This window comes from Solanum pennellii, chromosome 9 (genome assembly GCF_001406875.1).
Source record: "Solanum pennellii chromosome 9, SPENNV200".
Classification (NCBI taxonomy): domain Eukaryota; kingdom Viridiplantae; phylum Streptophyta; class Magnoliopsida; order Solanales; family Solanaceae; genus Solanum; species Solanum pennellii.
In genome coordinates, this window is record NC_028645.1 from 51,176,266 (window position 1) to 51,188,970 (window position 12,705).

At 36.0% G+C, this 12,705-nt stretch overlaps 1 protein-coding gene and 1 long non-coding RNA gene across 2 annotated transcripts; one reads left to right on the forward strand and one right to left on the reverse strand.

The window, feature by feature from the left end:
- Nucleotides 1-3,734: 3,734 nt before the first annotated feature.
- Nucleotides 3,735-12,076, reverse strand: LOC107031710 (fimbrin-2). The gene is made up of 14 exons (XM_015233164.2): nt 11,790-12,076; nt 11,540-11,710; nt 10,645-10,886; nt 10,389-10,560; nt 9,754-9,792; nt 9,474-9,542; nt 9,263-9,379; nt 8,257-8,468; nt 7,530-7,685; nt 7,115-7,314; nt 6,871-7,028; nt 6,164-6,260; nt 4,404-4,495; nt 3,735-4,145 (listed from the first exon to the last, which is right to left on the reverse strand). The coding sequence occupies exons 1-14, from the start codon at nt 11,874-11,876 to the stop codon at nt 3,963-3,965; spliced, it is 1,995 nt and encodes a 664-aa protein (XP_015088650.1). The 5' UTR covers nt 11,877-12,076; the 3' UTR covers nt 3,735-3,962.
- Nucleotides 3,989-6,102, forward strand: LOC107031711. The gene is made up of 2 exons (XR_001458275.2): nt 3,989-4,122; nt 5,830-6,102. It is a non-coding gene; the product is annotated as an uncharacterized LOC107031711 (long non-coding RNA).
- Nucleotides 12,077-12,705: the final 629 nt, after the last annotated feature.

Consider the following 12,705-nt stretch of genomic DNA (forward strand, 5'->3'; position numbering starts at 1 on the left):
GCGGTCTATATTTGAGAAATGGCTAGAACCCTGAGTTGGTTAAACAAGTCATCAATCCTAGGGATAGTATACTTATTTTTTATTGTAACTTTGTTCAACTACCTATAGTCAATGCACTTTCTGAGAGAACCATCTTTCTTCTTCACGGCCAACATTGGGGCACGGGTCTGATGAAGCCCTTATCTAGAAGGTGTTTCAACTGCTCTTTCAATTCCTTAAGCTTTGTTGGAGCCATTCTGTAAGGAGGAATAGAAATAGGTTGGGTATCAATAAAAAGAGATCAATTCCAAAGTCAATTTCCCTTCCAGGAGGAACTCCGGGAAGATCTTGTGGGAACTTTTTTGGGAACTTATTAACTGCTAGAACTTACTCAAGAGTTGGGGTTTTGAAGCTTGAATCCTTAATCCTAACTAGATGATATAGATACCCCTTAGAGATCATCTTTCTCGCCTTAGGGTAACAAATGAATCAGCCAATAGGCACTAAGCTACGACCCTTCCATTCTAAGATTGGTTTGTCTGGAAAATGAAAACGAACAATCCTAGTTCTACAACCGACTAAGGCATTACATGAATGTAACTATCCATGACTAGAATGATATCAAAGTCTACCATATTTATTACCTATTTGGGAGATTGTGACAAGGCAATTTCTGTATACCCGTCTAGCTATAATTGGGTCACTGACTGGAGAAGTATAGACTGAGAAGGGTTCGGAAACTTAAGATCACTACTATATAGGGAGTTACAAAAGACAAAGTAGTCCATGTTGTCTTTCCACTGAGTGACCCATATATGAGCCACATCCTTGAGCGGTAGGATGTCAACTCTACCCTACCATTCCCAGTCACTTGCATCACTCCAAAGATCTTTTTGACCTAATCTATGAAGTTATGTGGATCCTCACCAACTTGCGATCCTAAAACTCAGGCGGATTCATCCTAACAAAATCTCGAACTCTAGCTTCCACAGATCCACCATTTCAATTAGTAGGAATTGGAACCTACTTATTGTTCTGTTTGTCCATACTCTGAGCTGAAAATTGAATCGCATTCTAAAACTCTCTGTTCGAAACCTGATGATCTGGACTAGAGGAACTGCCTTAGCATTTTCTGCATTAGCATTCCATGCGTAAGATCTACAAGGAGGGGTGATATTAAGCGCATAACAATGGATTAGACAGAGAAATCATACCACGCACGATAAGATTATCAAGAAACTGAAAATTTCCTAAAACACTTTGTAGCCTCCCTCTCATTAGATGTTGTGCACTTCACACTTATGAAAAGGACTCTACTTACTGCAGCTTTTTAGACATCTCAGGACACTTAAACCTAATGCTCTAATACCAAGTTTGTCACGCTCCGAAGCTACTCCCAAGACAGGGACACAGGGCTTACGATAACGAGTGACCCCAAGCTAACAATGTTGGCATATCATGAGCATACTAAATAAACTAAAATAAGAAAATATTGTGCAAAAGCTAAATCATCATGAAAACTAAATGGATGGGGAATACCCATAATCTGTATGAATATATTCTAACTGGAGTTAAACAACAACTAAAAAGTCAATTGAATCTAACTATGTCTAAAATAAGCCTCTAACTGACTAGAGTGTTCGGACATGCCAAAGTTAAATCTAGCAAAAACTCAAACTAAAAGCAAAGGATATACATTTTTGTCATCCTCGGAGAATGAGGACTCGCCATTGATATTGTTGAGCTGAAGATCGAGAATTGATCTATGTGTGATCTGGAAGTTGAGAATCTAAACCTACATCACGAAAAGATGTAGCGCAAAGTATGCGTCAGTACTTGAAAGGTACTGAGCAAGCAGGATAGAGTAAAGTTGAACAATAAACATAATTGAACCAAAGCATATAACTGATCAAGTATATGAGATAAGCCTAATACTATACTGAGAATACTAAACATGAACTAACTGAATGCAATGACCAAGTTTATAATATGTTGAGACTAAAATCTGACTGTAATTGATAACATGGTCAATGCAACAGAATCTGACTGTAAACGAGCTACTACTAACCGACATAAAACCGCATGAGCTAAATGTAGAGTCCTATGTATACGCACCACCGAGAGGATCCATATACCCTACTAGTGTGATCACTAAAATGTAATGACCAACAGAGGGGACATAACCTATGGGGGCACGTAGTTTTGGGACTATTTGGGTATGCTAAACCCTAGTCCACTCGGTATCAAGCTACTCCCAATTGATTATTTAATTAACAATTTATGACTGAATTTCTATAATACTGGATAACTCAAAGTACTTACATGCAAACTGAGAATGCAATATTTATACACGAATAATGAAATATTCAAAAACTGAAACATGTATATATATCTGATATAACTGACACCTAGCATGTGTAGTTCATGAACTAAAAGAACTACATAGCTAGGGTTCTGAATTTATGAAAAAAAATCTACACAATACGATATTAATTTCATGACAATCTGATTTTGGATCATTCTAATAGCTAAAACCCAACAATTTCTAAAATTCAAGAAACCCTAGGTCTAGATGATATTACATGAATCAAGAATTTGACTGAAATCTAGGGAATAAATGGGTAAAAAGAACCCACTAATGAAATCTCACATACCTGGTGACGAATTCCACAGAGAAATCTTTCGATTTTGGGGCTAAAAGTGATGAAAACCATATTGCATTTCGGAAATCTTTGGTCGACTCGTTTACTCTCTGGTTCTAAGTTTGATGAATTTTTTGGTAAATAATTCATTAGAGTAAATTCTAATTAGTTTACTGGGCTAAAACTAACCAAAACCATGTAGTTTAGGGTTTAACCAACGTAGTTTAGAGGTCCAACGCATAAAAAATGACCAAAAGACCCCTAACATAAAATATGTTGAAGCCACCTACAGACTGATCAACGGTGGATCTGTTATGTCAGTTTATCGATCGACTTCAGAGGATAGGTTCTGGGGGGTCCTGAGGGTCTCGACTTACAGACTGATCGATGATACGTCAACTGATCCACAATTCGTCCTATCTTCCGTCGATCGACTTCAGAGGATTGATTTGGGGGGTTTCAAGGGTCTCGACCTACGGACTGATTGACAATTCGTCAACTGATTCACGACTCGTCCTGTCAGTCTGTGGATCGACTTCATAGGATGGATTCTGGGGTCTTGAAGGTCTCGACCTACGGGCTGATCCATGATCCTACCTATCAATTCGTCGATCGAATTTAAAGGATGGATATTGGGAGGGCTGCAGGTGAGCCACCAGGACGGTTTGTGGGTCACCCTAAGGTCCGTGAGTAGCAACCGTGGATTGCAGCACCTACAACTTTTGCAAAATCTGTTGGTTTGGTCTGTTTTCGAATGAGTGTTACATATGAGGTACAACTAAACCATGGTTAGGTTAAATAAAGTAAGTAATCAAACAATGTTTTTGTTGGACTAAATTTTAATTCATGGACTCATTTGATTAATACCTCCTACCAAACGGGTCCTTAGAACATAAACATGGCTTGAGAAGAAGCCTATCAACTTAATATATAAAACGTTCCTTCACACGTCTTGAAGAATGATTCCAACTACGTAAATAATTAATCAAAGATAAATTAAAGTAAATATAACTACATACAATTTTAAAAAATGAAATCAATGTTTTTAATTACTCTAGTTCCAAATGATTGATTCGATCCTAAACTCTAAGCGGAACTTACACAGGGAGTTAATGACAAAACGTAAAAGACACTATGGATATGATACAACCAGAGGCACACGTTACAGTGCCTTCTATATCCAATTCATTACGACTTTCTTACTATATCTACATTACGTGTTTGTTTTCGGGAAAAGGCTTTCAGCATGATATAATTTCTACAAAGTGATAACAATCTATAAATCTTTTGAAATTTCAACTAAAAAATTCAGCACATGATATATCTGGAAAAATCACCCAGTTATCTGTTACTGATATCATCCGCTGAAGACTCGGAAGCTGTATCGTCCAACGTTGAGGTTGAGGCTGTGTCCACAGAGCTACTATCACAATCTGAAGATGCAAGACTTTGGTCCTCTGTCGGTTGTTTCAAGTGCCAATACATTATACTTGCTGTCAGCGTAAGGATCATCTTTTGGTTTACCTAATTAAACACACCATTATATTAGTTTTGCAGCATACTAGAGGAGACTTGTGAGTTGTGCCCAATACATTGGCTAAATCCATGGGCTTCCAAACCTAAAAGAGGGGATTATTTTTCCAAAAAGTAAATAATCCAGGCATTATTAGATATGAAACCTCTGTTTAGGAGGATGCATCAATTATTAGAATGTCTTAGCGGCAATTAACAGAAGTAAAAGAAAAATAACCAAAAGACAACTGCATAAAAATGAACAGTTACCTCAATTATATCTTCAGGCAGCAAAAAAATTGAACATCCAAGCTTCCTGGCAATACTGATTATGTAGGTTGCATTCATCTTCTTCTGTTCCTCTGCATCATTCAAAATTTTAAATGAATCAGAGAATCATCTCAAGCATACTACATGAACTGTGAAAACAAACAAGCACCAAAAGGTACAGGTTAGCCCCCTCACAGTAGGAGAAGAGGAAGGAAACTATAACATTCAGCAGTCTGAATGCAAAGAAATTGATTGAAAGATAAGATTCAGTTACTTCAACTGTTCAGTCTGTTTTAGAGCCACGAAACAGATTCTATAGTAAGGCAAAAGCAGACAAAAGGTTGTGCTATATTCATCAACAGACATATAGCTGTTAAACTTGGGGTTCAGTTCATAAAGGATAGGCTATTGGGAATGTGATGTTTTTAAACCTCGGCACCTCTGTGACTAAGGAAAAAGTATTCCAGTCATTTAACTAAGATATTTCTGAAGTTATTGTTCGGAAAAAAGCTACACTTGATATGTAGTGTGTTAAACAAAAGTGAAAGGAGATCTGATAATTATTTCAAAAATCACCATATAATTCAGTCGGACATCCCTCAACATTTACATCGAACTACATTAGATAATATTTAGAGACTTGGGTTCAGGTTAAGCAGGACCAAAACAGAGTATTTGGGGTGCAAATTTGGTGATACAATGCAAGAGGCAAGTGTGGAAGTGAGGCTTGACACTCTATCTCCCAAGAAAGATAGTTTCAAGTACCTAGGGTCCATAATCCAAGAAAGTGGGGACATTGATGAGGATATCACATACCATATTGGGGCAGCCTGCATGAAATGGAGGTTGCATCTGAAGTCTATGTGATAAAAAAGTACGATCGAAACTTAAAGATAAGTTTCATAAAGTGGTGGTTAGACCGACTTTGTTGTATGGGGTGGAGTGTTTCAATCAAGAACCCCCATGTTCAAAAGATACATGTCGTGGAAATAGGGATGTTGAGATGGATGTGTGGGCATACAAGGAGCGATAAGATTAGAAATGAGCAGATTCGGGATATGGTGGGAGTGGCCTCTGCGGTGGACAAGGTGAGTAAAGCGAGATTGAGATGGTTTGGACATGTGAAGAGGAGATGTGGAGACGCCCTAGTGAGGAGGTGCGAGTGGTTGGTTACAATGGATAAGAGGAGAGGTAAAGGTAGAGGTGATTAGACAAGATATGACTCAACTCTAGGTCACCGAGGACATGACTTTAGATAGTAGGGTGTGGAGAGCGCATTTTAGGGTCGAAGTTAATAGGCAATGGAGTATTGTCTTGCTTTTCGAGGGTTTAGGTGTTTGACGCCCATACTAGTTGTAGTATTGTAGTTGGTTGTTAGTTAGTTTTGATTGTCACACTATTTGTTTTTCTTGTCCTTTTCTTGCAGGATTTGCACTGCTTCCATTTTTCTCACTGTTTTCTTACTCTCTATACTTGGATTTGCTACACTTGAGCCGAGGGTCTTTTGAAAACGGTATCTCTACCTCTACGAGGTAATGGTAAGGCCTGCGTATACTTTACCCTCCACAGACCCCACTTGTGGATTCCACTGGGTATGTTGATGTTGTTATCCATTTGATGATAAATTGTTATCGTGATGCCAAACTATAAATATTATGCGTGAAAATATCAAGAACCAATTTATTTTGTGCACCACCAAGCAAGTATATTGACTTGAATTACTGGAAGCAGGAACCTGTTCAAGTCTAAAAGAAAATTACCAGTTTCCCCTTTTGTTACAAGACTCCAGTTAACAGCTCGAGGATGAACAGAACTTAGTAGTTCCAGGAAAAAGATTCCAGTTGACAAACTCTTATCCTGTAAATAAAAACAAAGTCCACACCTTTTTCATCATAGTAAAACAGGTAAAATAGAAGTAAAATTAAATATATGAACTGGACATCTTGTAGCACCTTATTCAACTCATACCTTTTCCAATGACTATAGATATATATTTCCAACATGGGACATTTACTCTGATGCAGAATATGTGATTGCAACATTCTAATTTCTAAATACGCCTCAGGCCAACAGTAATGCAAATAAAGCATCTGGACTCATCAAAAGCTGATATCACAAGGAAAATGAATAAACAATTTACTATGGAACTTATTTGTTTCTTCAAAGCTTGGTTCCCATATTTAGTTCCATGGGTACAGTAACACTTGCATAGCTTGTTGAAATGATGCTTAGACCAGTATAAACTTTTTAGCTGTTCGAGGAACTGATCTTTACCTAGCTTGATTGTAGTGGAAAGAGACAATGTTTAATGACTTCTAAGCAAATTCATGATTTATGGAAATAGCCCCTTACAGGTTTGTCTACTACATTTTTTTAATCTGATTTTGGGATATTGAGATCACAGGAGACGATACCCCAAAACTACTGGGGTTTTAGTAATATATATGTGTGTGCGTGGAGAAGATACCTTGAAACTTGTCATATGACTCTGGCTTCCTGAGTTTCTAACTTTGCTGTTAGCCCACTCCAAAATGTGGGCATCAGTAATTTCCTTCCCATGGGAGTGAAATCTCAAATTCTTTAAGAGCTGAAGCATGTTACATCTCATTAACTGCCACAAGTAAGCTGAAACACAAAGAAATAAGCGGTTTCCATAATAATTTTAAGCCTTTTGATTTCTAATTCAGTGGCGAAATAAAACAGAAGGTTACCCAATATTAACTTCTTGTTCCCCTGAACAACGTCATTTCCAGCAATATTTACGAGGGAAAATTTCAATTGTTTGCCAATCTTGACTACTTGGTTGCAATTTTCTACTTTTCTGAAAGGCATCTTAATTGGAGGTTTAGTGGCAATTTTCCAATTAACAATTCCTGGGGAGATCTTGTCAAGTGTCTCCAAAAGCATCCATCTGCAAAAGGCAAACATACACGCTGAATGAAACATAGCCAGAAAGTGCTCTTCACAAAAATGTTAATGAAAGAACTTCTGTAAAAGCCAAATAAGATACGAGCAAAATTGAAGTTCTTTATTTGCAATGGATCAAAAAGAAACTGAACTAATTCCAGGGTATTAGTATACTACCATGGGGAAAATTTCTATACTAGGTACCAAGGAAACACTAACCCATCTCTAAGATCTTCGAAAACATTGTCTATGTATGATGAGTTTCCAAGACTATTGATCCAAAAGCGAAATGATCTTTCTTCCTTGGACATCTGAGCTTCATCTGGTGATGTCTCAACAAACGGTATCTGCTTTGCTTCAGTTGAGAGCCCATTCCTGTAGATGAGAGATTTATGATCAGTTTATAGATTGAAACGAAATAATCAAATACAAGAAAGTTGACAGAATGCAAGCCCCAGTGTAAAATACAAGTTTTACCATTACTTCAATACTATAGCATATTAGCATTATACAGCAAAATTGGTGAATGGACTAGTGTGTTACGGAACAACTACCCGACGAGTGGTAATAATGACAACTGCAGTAGGTCTTAGAAGTGTTTTAGATTATGGTAAAACCTGTAATAACTTTCAGGTCAACTGACAACTGTACAAGAATCAACTCTTTCTATTCAAATCTCTTTGCTGGCATATACTGTGAGCTAGTGATATGTAATTATCCAAGAAGCAAATAGAAGGACACTGCAATGCATAAAAACATGTAGCTTTTAGAAGTACCAAGGTAGAATCCAAGCAAATGTGGCTTGCAACTAAAGTTCTTCAAGAACTTACAAGAACCAGCTAAAGCTGTCTTCTTCTAGGTAGGTGTAAAAGCCAAAAAGAAAAACACAGCTAACAATTAGTAAGTTCACAATTAGAGTGAAAAGAAACATTTAATTTATTCTCACCTATGCTGAAAGATATGTGCCACAAATGCAAGGTTAAGATTTGGAGAACCTTCCACAATATCTTTTGCTGTTAAGTATCTTTTGCAGCCCATCCTATCTGCATGTTCCAGAACCAATTTTGCTCTTTCTGAAGGGTCTCTTACAGTGAGCATGGATGGAGTGGTGTACTCTGGGGCTAGAACATTTAGGAGGCGAGCATAAGCTTCTCCATCCTACGTTAGCAATTAGATAACTTAAGAATTAGCATTATGTCTACAAAATGAGAAACCATATAGAAGAGATTAAAACTGAAAGCTGTTTTGATTTATTATTGGGTATGGGACAAGAAAGTCTGAATTGAGTTCCTTTTAAATAAAATTTAACAGTTTGTACAGACCATCTCACTTATGATAGGACACAGGGCACTAAGGATATGTTGTTTGCTCAAATTGATTCTTATATACCATATTTCTATGCCAGACTTATTTATCACCCTGGAGCATTGGGAGAAGAAAAATGAACAAACTGAAACAGACTCTATTGGTGGTAGTTTCAATGTATAGACCAAGAAATTCCATATACTCTCGCTGTTACATTTTATGCGGCACTATAGTCAGTTCCAGAGTCCTCTTTTTTACATGAAACAATTTAACTTTAATCTCTCCATTTTACCTTAACGGCGTTATGCTTTTATAAGCCACAGAACTCTCATGGCATGTCTACACCACAAGTTCCAAAAGTCTTTTTTCTGTATAAATCTTTATGTCAGTAAAACCACGCCACATAAAGTGAAGCAGTGGAAGGAGTAGTTGTTAAAATATGTCTAGAACCATTACTCTATTGTTCATGTTGATCAAAATTAGGGAAAAGAAAATAGAGTCACCAGCAATAGAGCCTCTACCACCATTTGAGGGAAACCTATCTTCTTTGGAGGGACTAAATAAAAGCTGCAGATATATAAAATAAAACTAAAGAAAATTTGTTTTCATGCTCAATTGGTACACAAGTCCAATTCATTACCATCTACCTTTATGTCAGAAGAGAAGTTTGTCACAATTTTGTTGTATCCAGCTTTCTTCAATTGAAAATTCATCCATCTAAGCAAGATCTTTTCTGGAGGAAGGTTCATCAACTCTTCTACATCCTGAGATCATAAAAGTGAGCTGAAGCACATAACACAAGCTTTTTGGAAGATAGTCACATGAACAAGTCATTTTACGAGATAATGTCCACTATACCTTGCTATCATCAACTAACTCCACCAATTGAGGTGTTTTCTTTAGATTGAGGTCTGCCAATAGTTGAATCTGAAATAGCGTGATTAAAAAATCAATCTCCTTGGGAAATATAAGACTACAGTTTTGTGTCTTAATATATAAAATATATGGTGATAACATTTTGTAACTTAATGCCGGCTGCTATTGGTAAGGTAATCTAGTCCTATAAAAAGTTGCTCCAAAACTTCAAATTCGAAAATCATATTAAGTATTCAATAAAGTATACATTCAGAGCCCTCACCTTAATAATTTGAGATATTACTCCAAGAACAAGATGCCTCTGGAGAAAAATCACACAACAAAGTATTAGTGCAGTGTAATTGTTACTCCAATAGGCCAAGGTAATCAAAGAATGTCAATCACAAAAACCACATGAAAAAACACTCTTCATGTCAAGAGTTGGGGTAAATATTACGTAGTAAAAAACAGTAAACATGCAACACATAATTCAATAACATCTTGACAAGATTTTTTCTCAAGCCTTTGATCAAAGTCATCATCATCCAGCCACAGACCAGAGAACCAGATGCTGCAAAGGCAGCAAGGGAAAGGACATTGGTAATTGAATGCCTTTGAATACAATAGAGTCCAGAGCAGAATGAACTTCTCCATTGTAACAAAACTTTTAAGCTTGTCAGCCGTACCAAATGATAAGAGAAAGGAAAGACCGAACTAATTATTGAGTGCTTTGTTAGAATAATGCTAACGATTAATCTATTTAGACTAACATAAAACTAACAATTGATATCACACTAACTCTGCTCAAAGACCAGGATAAAGAACACTACTCCATCTGATGAGAAATATGCTTTCCAGGGAACTCGAAAGGAAACATAGTCAAAATATATGAGCAGAAATTCATAAGGAGACACATACCCTTCCTTCAATAAAGTCTTGTGTCCCAATATTGACCACAGTACATCCAATAGCCTTTGCAGAGTTTAGGCACAAAGTATGATTTTCATTCCTTTCCCATGGATTAAGCATTCTCTTCATATTTATTGCTCGTTCATCAATTGTTCCAGGCACAGCCACATTGATAAGCTTACTGCAACAAAGGGCAATTTAATTGACAGACTATGGATTTACAAGCTCTTGAGACATGTGTACAAGAAGCGAGACTGATGCTGACCATATAAGAACTCCATCCTTGGAAATCTCAAAGAGATCATTTGTAGAAGGATCAATAGGAAGGAATTTTTTCAAAAATTCATCTCCCACGAGATAGTTGTTAATATGGGCAACATATGATGCCTTCTCAGATTCACTAATTGTATGAAGTAATGTAGAAGTTGGAGACTTTAGGAAAGCTGATGAGTTCTTGACATTATTTCCCATTCTTGCTGCAGCATGTGCTTGGAGTTTCAAATAGACCTGTCACAAAGTTATATCCACTACTGATTATTGATGACTTATTTTCTTAAACAAAGTGGAACACTTCAAATTAAATGTCTGTGTGAATCTATAGTTGTAACTCTTTAACTAATAAGCAGAGATGTAAAAGATGTCAGTTTCCTTACCCAAAGTTTCCTTTCTTTGTAGTTACAAATTTAGAGAAACTTTCAAACTTATATTCAAAAGGAAGCAGTAGTATTGTTTTGAACTGATACATGCTTATTTGTGCATGGAAAGGCATCAAAATCTAAAGTTTCTTTCTGAAGATTGGGCAGAACAAATAAAACAACAAAATCAGTATCACATTGACTGATATTAGAGAGATTTTATCAATGTATGCATCTATTATCTTTTCTTTTAGTTTCCCAAATTGATTGTTTCCTGTATACTCAAAATACTTGTAATCAAGTCCAAACTAGCTTCTCCCCTAAACGCAATTATAAAGCACAAAAGCTGTATACAAATACGAGATATGAACTTTGTGATTTTATAAGTTTAATATACAATAAATACGCTTTAAAAAAATGATTTCAAATCAGGTGACGGATGATCCAACAGCTATTTCAAGTAATTCATACTTTGAAACGAAAAGATAAAAACTAAAGTTTCCATCAACATGAGCGGCGGCATACCCGAAGAAATATCTCGAAATCAACGTCTACATCCAAACATTTATAGGAATCTCTGATAAACGACTCTCTTTCTTTCTCTGTAAGATTCTCTCCGACTTGTTTCAGTTTCGCCATTTGTGAAGGCAAGTCTGCAAGGGTCAAACACCCCTTCTCTCTCTTCATCGCGTCGAACTGCAAAGAAAATGAAGTCGGAAGTGATTTCGAACATACAGAATTTGATTATGAAAGAGAATAGTTAGAGAAAACATACGTGAGATTTTAAACTTCGAAGCTCAACCTGGGTAAACTGATTTTGCAGCCACGGATCTGATACCAATACACCAACATATCCAGCCATTCTTCAATTGAAAAGTAGAGAGAGAAATGGAAATGGAAATGCAGAGGAAGAGATATGGGAATGAAGAAGAAGAAGAAGAAGAAGCAGCTTAACACTAGAGTATACTGGGACGGAGACGAGCTGTCAGTATCTTTTCAAAGCTGTTCCTTTAAAATTCAAATTATCATCCTACTCGCCCTTTTTCTCATCTCCTACTACTAATCTTTATTTAATTCAAACATGCCACTCTACTTAATAATTAAACCCTCTACTTTCTTCAATTGCTACTCATTCTATTTTATTTTATTTTATCCATTTAATCAAAAAAAATATTTGTATATTTATTCATTTAGTAAATAAAGAAAAGATCTTGTTTCTAGGCAAAGTTTTATGCGACAGGAGTGTTCACGGGTCGGTTTGAATCGATTATTAGTCAAAATTAAAATCAAAATTAACTTAATTGATTTTAAAATTATAAAAACCAAATCAAATCAAATCAAATATAATATACATTTATCGATTTGGTGGTTATCTATTTCCATTTGGTTTGGTTCGGTTATCCGGTTATTAACCATACAAAAAATAAAAGAAACAATTCATCAAAATGTGAAAAAAGTAATAACAATCCATTCAAAACTAAAAATAGTTTAAATGACTTAAACTACAAAACTTTCAATAACTAAATTTACTATCAATAAAACTTTAAATTCACTATATTGACCTAAAAGGAAGAGACAATAACATTTTCAGTCCCACAAAGATAGACACTCATATACATGAAATCAGTAACATAAATATTTTCATCTGGCATTTTTTATTTCAATAAGTAAATTATAAAGAAAATATAACA